This window comes from Elephantulus edwardii, unplaced genomic scaffold (genome assembly GCF_000299155.1).
Source record: "Elephantulus edwardii isolate Elephantulus edwardi_28Jun2011 unplaced genomic scaffold, EleEdw1.0 scaffold00019, whole genome shotgun sequence".
Taxonomy (NCBI): Eukaryota; Metazoa; Chordata; class Mammalia; order Macroscelidea; family Macroscelididae; genus Elephantulus; species Elephantulus edwardii.
In genome coordinates this window covers 2,291,194-2,300,571 of record NW_006399769.1, presented here as the reverse complement: position 1 = coordinate 2,300,571, position 9,378 = coordinate 2,291,194, and the positions used below count along the sequence as shown (strand labels likewise).

Here is a 9,378-nt window from a genome sequence, read left to right as displayed (position 1 = left end):
AATGGAAATCCAAAATCTCTGTAAATGCTCATTAAAATTATTAAAAAAAACAAAACAAAGACGGTTTCTAGATCTATCTTGAAATACAATTTTGTGAGTAACAGGATAATATCAATACACATACAGGGAAGACCTGTTAATACCACTATTGTTCAAATTTATGCACCAACAATCAGAGGCAAAAAAGAGGAAATAGATAATTTTTACCAACTTTTGCAGTCAGAAATTGAGCAAACATGTAACCAAGATGCATTGATAATAATAGGGCCTGGAATGTGAAAGTTGGGAATCAGGAAGAAGGGTCAGTAGACTGAAAACATAAACTCGATGACAGAAATGAGGCTGGGGATAGAATGATAGAATTCTGCTCAATCAATATTTGTGCAGTTACCTTTTATAAGAAACAAAAACTGGCTATACACATGGATTTCATGTGATGATATGATGCACAGGAGTCAAATAGATTACATCTGTGAAAGGAATCATTGAAGAAGTTCATTATCAGCCGTGAAAACTAGGCCAGGTGCTAATTGTGGAAAAGACCATCAACTACTCATATGCAAGTTCAAAGAAAACAAGAGGCAATGGTGGATATTATGCTGAGTGAAATATCTCAGTCACAAAAATGTCAAATACTACATAGTGCCACTGTTATAAAACAATACTGACATAGGGGTTTGGGGAAACTAAAAAAAGAGGGGATAAATAATGTATATGGCATTGAAACAGAAGAGGGAGAGAACTGTTTAAAAGGAGTATATGATTAGGTATTAGGCGCATGACAAGAGTCCTGAATAAGAGCTTCATAGTAAAGTGGAATGGGGAGAGGGAACTGTATAACAATGAAAGATTTTTTTTTCCAAAGAAAAAAGTGAATTGGGGGGATGGGATGCAAGGAGGAAAATGTGCAACAATGAATGAATGGAAATCTAGGTTCTCTATAAACTTTCATTAAAATCACAATAAAAAAGATCAAGAGGCAATGGTGATGAAGGAGGAAGTTCAGGCTGCTCTGAAGACTTAGCAAAAAATAAAGCCCTAGGAAGTAGTGGAATGAATACCAATTGACATGTTTCAACAAACAGATGCCGCCCTGGATGTGCTTACCATTTTGTGCCAAGAAATCTGGAGGACAGCTACCTGGCCAACTGACTGAAGAGATCCATATTTATTCCCATTCCAAAAAAAAGGTGACCCAACAGAGTGGAAATTATCAAAAAATATCACTAGTATCATACCCAAGCTAAATCCTGCTGAAGATTATCCAAAAGCAACTGGAATAGTACATTGACAGAGAATTACCAGAAATACAAGCTGGGTTTAAAAGAGGTTGTGGCACTAGGGACATTATTACCAATGTTAGATGGATCTTGCTAGAAAACAAAGAGTAGCAGAGGAATGTCTCTCTGTGTTTTATTGACTATGCAAAGGCATTTGACTGTGGATCACAGCAAATTATACCTAACCTTGAAGAGGATGGGAATCCCAGAACACTTGATTATGCTTACATGAAACCTATACTCAGACTACAAAGCAGTCCTCAGAATAGAGCAAGGAAACACTGCATGGTTAAAAATCTGGAAAGAAGTATGTCAGGGATGTGTCCTATTTCCATACCTTTTTAAGCTATATGCTTGAACAGATCATTTGGGAAACTGGGCTTTATAAAGAGGAATGTGGCATCAGAATTGGAGGAGGTGACTTTATGGCACATAACAGCAAAAACAACAGTGTTAGAGGGATCCTTTCTGTGATTAATACTCTTTTTTTTGTTTTTTGTTGTTGTGTACCATCCAGTGGGATCCAACTAGCACAGGAGGAGAATGCCCCTCCTTCTTCAGCAGAACATCTGGTAGATTTGAACCACACACCTTTGGGATTACGGCACAGCTTCTTGCCACTAGGCTACCAGAGTTCCCTTGTGACTAATACTCTTGAACTAATTATTTCTTTTATCCTTTATTGTTTGAAGTGTGTTTTTTTTTAAAAACAACAACAACAAAACAATGGGTTCTTTAGGCTTACAAACTTCTTACAAGATAAAATTTTCTGAAAAAGTTTTTTTTTCTTTCCCTAGCCTGTGGTCAACTGCTAGATGAGGCACAAGTGACTTTGTCCTTCCAGGACTGGCTGGCCAGCGTGACAGAACGCATCCATCAAACTATGCACTATCAATTTGATGGTAAGTATTGGTTGCCCAACTCAGATGTTGCTACTCTTTTTTTGAAAGGAATATTGGTGCCAACTCAACTATTGTTTAAAGTAGGAGAAACTAAAGTAACTATTCTAACCTTTTTTTTGAAAGGAAACACAATTGAGTCCAGAATGCAGTGGGATGAAAGAAAGTAGAAATCGCAATAATACTAATAAAATCATAAGATAAACTATAAAAAATAAAGTAGAAATCACAGTGAAATATAATTAACATGTAGGCCCAGTAATGTTAATTTGGGATTGGAAGAAGAAAAAGCAAAACAAATAAATGTATAGCTCTGAAGTTTGGTGGATGTGCCTGATGAGACAGAAGATCATTAGAAGATCATTTCAAAGGGAGTTCTGGTGGCCTAGTGGCAAGAAGCTGCACTGCAATCCCAGAGATAGGCAGTTCGAATCCACCAGATGCTCTGCTGGAGAAGGGGGGACAATCTCCTTCTGTACCAGTCAGATCCAATTTGATAGTACACACACAAAAAAATAATAAAAATAAAAATACCAAAAAAATATCATTCCAGTCCTCAAATTGAGATAGACACATGGGGAGAGTTTAGAGAAAAATATGAGAGGCAAAAAATAGTTACTAACAAAGTCACACTAAGGAAGACAAGAACACTGGCTATGTTTGGGTGTGATTTATTAAAATACTAGGGAACAGAGACTTCAGAAGTAGACCATTTAGTTAGTCCTCACCATCAGCTTAATCCTTTTGAGATGTTTTTCTAGTCTTAATTTTTTTATGTAACATGTAACATTGTTGGACAATAACATTGGACAATAGCAGTTGTGAGGAAGGTCTTTCTCAAGCTAAGTGTAAATTATTATATTTTCCTTTTAATTCTAGTTCTGTGCTGTGAGGCCACTATTTCAGTTCTGCAGTAACAGTTCCTAATAGTGTGCTCAGTCATTCCCATGCACTGCCGGACAGGCCTTCTCCTATTGAAGCCACACACCCTAGGTTCTTCAGACACCCCTAATAGCATTTTTACAGACGTGATAACCATCTTGATGTTCTCTGCTAAATATATTCCAGTTTATGAATATCATTTAAAAGCAAAACAAAAACACCCGGACTGAGTAGTAGCTTGACAGCAGCATCTCATCCATGGGAGGAGATGAGTTTTAGGATTAAGATAATTATAACTTTATCATAGGCTGAGGGATAAGAACAGAGGGCTTTGGTGGGGGAGTGGTGGGCATTGAAAAAAAAGAGAAAAGAACAGAGGGCTTTGAAATATCTGCTTAGATACTTAAGCAGGTTAAAGAAAACTTCAGACAGAAATTTTAGAATTTTAGTTTTAGAATTATAAATAAATAAGTAGGGCTATAAAGTCTCAATTTTTTTATTTTTAACATTTTTAAATACTTGAAATATGTGCTAAATACAGAAATAAGAACACTGATAAGAGCATAAACCACTCTGTGGTCCTTCACCATCCCAACCCTGTATGCCTCTACCTGAGTTAATCGTCTCCTTGCTACCTCTTTGTCGAAAATATCATTACCTCTTTCCTGGACTTTTTTTGAGTACTTAGAGATGAATTCTGCCCCCTCCCAAGTTTATTTTTATTTTATTTTTGTTTGCATACAAAATTCGTATACATTGTGTATCATTCACATATATTGCATTACACCCATTTTTACATTCATATTGTGTTTCACACAATCACTCATATACATTGTGTTTTATAAAATTAATCATAATTGATCTATGCCTACTATTATCCTGTCATTTTAGGTCCTCATTAGATCTTTCCTAATTCCTTCACATGCACACATACCCCTCCTCTGCTCACCAAACTCTGTTATCCTAGTGATTCCCCCACTCTCTGCTTCCTTGCCGCCCTCCTTCTGATGCCCTGACCTTCTCTCCTTTTGGAATTTTATAGATAACATTTTATTTGTTGTTGTTGTTATGTGCCATTAAGTCACTTGAGACTCATAGTGACCCTGTGTACAGTAGCTCTGAACCCTGTGCTATCAAGAGCCAAACTTACTGTCTCTGACACACCTACACCAATCATTGAGTCAGTCCATCTCATCGAGGGTCTACCTCTCCTACGCTGTCCCCCACCCTCCTAAGCATGATGTCCCTCTCCAAGGATTGATCCTTTCTTGTAGCATGTCCAAAGTATGTCAGGCGGAGCGACAGAATCTTTGCCTCCTGGTTTCATCCTCTCCAGGACGAACCTGTTAGTTCTTCTAGCAGTCCATAGTATATTCAGTATTCTTCTCCATCCCCACAGCTCAAAGGTATCAATTCTCTTCTGACATCCCTAGTCATTGTCCAGCTCTTTGATGCATAGCAAGTAATTGCAAAGACCAGGGCCTAAATCTGTTTAAGGAAGACTTCAGACAGAGAAATTACCTTTTTTTCCTTTTTAATTCAAAAGAGTGGAGAGAGAGAAATTACTTTTTACAATATTCCTTGCAGTGCAGTAGCTGGATCATATGGAATATCTATGTTCAGCTATTTGAGGAAATGTCAGTCAAACTACCTTCCAGAGTGGCTGTACCATTTTAAGAAGTTAATTCTTAAACCTAAGTTCCAGCATCATGTCTACTGAACTTTGGTTAGTAGACACTTCTTGTAGGGTTGTAATGATCCTTTGTAGCCCCTAATCTAATTTCAGGATAAAAGATGTGTGATAGCTGCTCTAAGGAGCCTGTTGTTGTTATGTGCTGCCGAGTTGCCTGTGACTCATAGTGACCCTATGTACAACAGCCCTAAATCCTCCTCTATCCTGTGCAAATCTTACTGTTTCTGACATACTTACTCCCATTACCCCAGTCACTAAACCAGTCCATCTCATTGAGAGTCTTCCTCTGTTGTGCTGTCCCTCCACCACCACCCCCAAGCATGTTGTTCCTCTCCAAGAACTGGTCTTACCTTGCATCATGTCCAAAGTATGTCACACGAAGCTTCAGAATCCTTGCCTCCAAGGAACAACCCTGTCTCACCCTCTCTAGGACAAATTTGTCTGTAATCCTGGCAGTCCATGATATATTCAATACTCTTCTACAGCACCACCACTCAAAGGCATCAGTTCTCCTTTTATCAACCCTAGTCATCGTCCAGCTTTCTGATGCATAGCAAATAATTGCAAAGACCTGAATCAGGTGCACCTTAGTCTCCAGACTGACATAGTTGCTCTTCAGTACTTTGGAAAGGTCTCTGACAGTAGACTTTCCCAATGCAATTAGTCTTTTTATTTCCAGGCTGCTGGTACCAAGAGTGATGATTGTGGAGCCAAGCAAACAAAAGCAGTTAATAATCTCAATCTTGTCCCAGTTTTGAAGCCTTTTGATTATGGAACACTGCTCAGTTAGTAGAAAGAATAGTCTTATTATGTGCTACAGTAAAAAAACCACCACCAACAAAAACCCCAATCTCAATCTCTCCACCATCTACTATGATGCTGCCGATTGGCTCAGTGGTAAGAATCTTTGTCTTCTTGATGTTGAGCTTCAATCCATATTTAAGGCTGCAGACCTTGACCTTCTGCAGCAAGTGCTTCAGGTCCTCCTCAGTCTCAGCAAGCAGGGTTGTGTCATCTGCATAATGCAGATGCCACATTTCTCCTCATAGAGTCCAACTTCCCAGATAATCTCTTCCATATATAGATTTAAAAGGTATGGAGATAGGACACATCCTTGGACACACTATTCCCACTTTTGAACCATGCAGTGTTTCCTTGCTCTGTTATGACAACTGCCTCCTGGTCCAAGTATAGGTTTTGCATAAGCACAATCAAATGTTCTGGGATTCCCATTCTTCTCAGAGTCAGCTACAAGTTTGTTATGATCTGTACTGTCAAATGCCTTTGCATAGTCAATGAAATAGAGATAGACATTCCTATGGTCCTCTCTGCTTTTAGCCAAGATCCATCTTACATTAGCTATAATATCCCTGGTACCACGACCTCTTCTAAACCCAGCCTGCACTTGAAGCAGTTCTCTGTTGATGTGCTGTTCCAGTCATTTTTGGATAATGTTCAACAGAATCTTGCTTGCATGTGATATTGTTTGATAATTTCTGCACTGTTGGGTCACCCCTCTTTGGAATGGGAACACATATAGATTTCTTTCAGTCAGTTGGCCAGATGGTTGTCCTCCAGATTTCTTGACACAGCTTGGTGAGCACATCTAGGGCAGCATTTATTTGTTGAAATAATATCAATAGGTATGCCATCAATTCGCGGAGCCTGGTTTTTTGCCAGTTCTTTCAGAGCAGCTTGAACTTCTTCCTTCATCACCACAAGCTCTTGTTCATACATTGTTTCATTAAATTCTTCTCTCTGCCAATTCCTTTTGATATCATGACTCTGTATACTCTTTCCATCTTCTTCTAATGTTTCCTGAATTATTTAATATTCTGCCCAAAGCATCTTAAAGTATTGCATCTAGAGACTTGAATTTGTTCTTCAGTTCATTCAGCTTAAGAAATGCTGAGCCAGTTTGGCCTCCTTTCTTTTCTGACTGCAGCTAAGCAATAATGAATGTTGGGCATAATGGTCAAGAGTGTGAAAGTGTGAAGTCAAGTGGACACTGTCACATCTCTACATCATTATTCTCACATCATCTCATTTCTCATACCCTGTATGAGAAAAACTTTGTGCTGTGATTTTAAAATTGAGCATTTGAAAAGTTTTCCTTGGTGGCCAACAACAATGTGCAATATTGTTTTTAATCAAAGAATCAAGAAAAGGACTGTTAACAGCCCTTGACTTGCAGGGATCAAAGCCTTTTTCTCCCTCTGTATAAAGAAATCTCATTGGTAATAGAACTTTTTTATTATTTTTGCCCCTCTGGTGGCCTAGTGGTTAAGAAGCTGCACTGCAATACCAAAGGCAAACAATTTGAAGCCACCAGCTGCTTCATGAGTGAAGGATGGGCTGCTGCCTCTGAAAGCCCACCAGAAGGTCAGCTATGAGTTGGTCTAACTCAGTGGCACTCAAGAACATTTTGTTTCTCTTACTTCTCTTCACACATCAGAAAATCAGCTGAGTTTGTTCTTATTTCCTACAGGCAAACCAGAGCCATTGGTGTTCCACATTCCTCAGTCCTTTTTTGATGCCCTGCAACAGAGAATCTCTATAGGAAGTGCAAAGAAACGGCTCCCCAACTCCACTACAGGTAGGAGATTCCCCCACAGGAATAGCAGCAGCATTGGAATTGTCAGTATTAGGACTTCCAGTCACACAAAAGCACAGCTCTTAGAATAATGATCACACTCCTCAAAGGCTCCATTTATTCCAGTTGGACTTAGTAGAAAACTTTTAAAAACAGCAGGCTTGTGAAGTGATGAACAAGAAAGTGCAGTTATTAAAAGTACGTACCAAAATGTTGATATTTTCTAGAAATAAACCAGTTGTGTTAATAGCATCACATTTGCCAGCAGCAATAGATAATTTGGATCAGATTGTCTTCTTGAAGCTTCTGATTCTGTAAAAAAAAGAATTTTTTTCTATTGTGATTTTCAAGGTTTCTTGAAGGAATATTCTATTTTTAGGATAATTTAGAATTGAAATACTTCACAGTCAAATTATTCTGATGCTTATTTCTTGATTTCCTATAAACTCTTTCTACTAGAGGTCCCTAGATACTGATTATCTAGGGAATCTAGTTGGAATTAGAGAAGTTATAAAAAGTGGACTTCCAGGTCTGACTTCTCCTGACTCCACAAAGGGGAACCATTGCAATCCATATCCACAGTACAACACCAATTCCTATAGGATCAGACAGGATCTCATATGTTCCTGCACCTACTTCTATTAATTCTGACACCAGCCTTACTACTCTCCTGGGTCCAGAATCTGTTACAGTGACCAAACAAACATGAAGATTGGTAGCAGGATACAATCCCTCAGCCCAGACAGCTTTTCAAGTATGCTTGCAGGCCCTTTGACCTTCAGCTTTAAGGTTTAGGTCAGTTTTCCTTAGTCCTGCCCGTTATGGGGTCTTTTCACATTCTTCCAACAAACTTGGGTGAATGAAGATGCTACCAATCGGCCCAGTTGTGAGAATCTTTGTCTTCTTGATATTGAGCCTCAATCCATATGGAAGGCTGCAGTCCTTGACCTTCTGCAGCAAGCGCTTCAGGTCCTCCTCAGTTTCAGCAAGCAGGGTTGTGTCATCTGCATATTCCAAGCAGTGGAGTAGCTGGGTTATATGAAATTTCTATGTTCAGCTTTTTGAGGAAGCACCAAACTGCCTTCCAGAGTATTGTACCATTTTAAAATCCCACCAACAATGTATATTTCACCACATCCTTTCCAACATTTATTACTTGCTGTCCTGTTAAACTCTTTTCATGTCTTTTGCCCATTTCCTTATTGTGTTATCAGTTGTTTTCTTGTGGAGACCCTGGAGTTTTCTGTAAATTTTGATTATGAGATCCTTGTCTGAGATGCCATTGGCAAATGTTTTTTCCCAGTAGTATATTCTCTTTTCATCCAATTGGAAAAAGTTTTTGAATGCACACAGGGATTTAGTCATTAGAAGGTCCCATTCATCAATGTCATCTTCTCCTTACTCTGTATTTCTGGCTACATTTGGCAATTTATTTATAAGGAAAATAAATTTATTTATTTATTTAGAAAACTTGGTTTCATTTGGTCTTTATGGTTTGGGGCTTTAACCCTCAGTTTCTTCTTAATTTTCTTTTTTTAGTGAGAAAAATTTGTATTTAGAATTAGCCAGCTAGACTCAGTTTGTATGATCCCAGTTTTGTTGGCAACATCCAAAGCTTCATAGTCGGGAGCAAGTCAAACATATGTCTTCTTTTCTCCATCAGATGTTGACCTTGGCCATATCAGAGTCATTAAGCTTCATTACAGCTTGTTTGATTTGGTGCTTGTTGGCCTTGACATCAACAGTAAACACAAGTGTGTTTTTATCTTCTGTCTTCTTTATGGCTGACTCAGTGGTCAGGGGAAATTTGATGATGGCATAATGGTCAAGCTTGTTTCTCCTGGGGGCACTCTTCTGGGGGTTCTGGGCTGTCTTCAGAGTTTCAATGTCTTAGGCCACTGAAAGGTGAGTGATGTATCTTCTTTTGTTGCTGTGGCTGCCCTTCAGGACTGCCTTCTTGGCAGTTAAAGCCTTTGCTTTGATCTACAATCAGGAGAAGATAAAATAGATGAATGGGACCTTCTTTTTTTT

General features: G+C 38.7%; 1 protein-coding gene across 1 annotated transcript in view; it reads left to right on the top strand.

The window, feature by feature from the left end:
- LOC102846589 (uncharacterized protein C2orf42 homolog) overlaps positions 1–9,378 on the top strand; it is a 60,416-nt gene that overhangs the window by 24,496 nt on the left and 26,542 nt on the right. The window contains exons 4-5 of the mRNA XM_006882303.1: positions 2,078–2,182; positions 7,243–7,350. Of these exons, the coding sequence (XP_006882365.1) occupies positions 2,078–2,182; positions 7,243–7,350 (213 nt within the window). The remainder of the gene's footprint in view (positions 1–2,077; positions 2,183–7,242; positions 7,351–9,378) is intronic.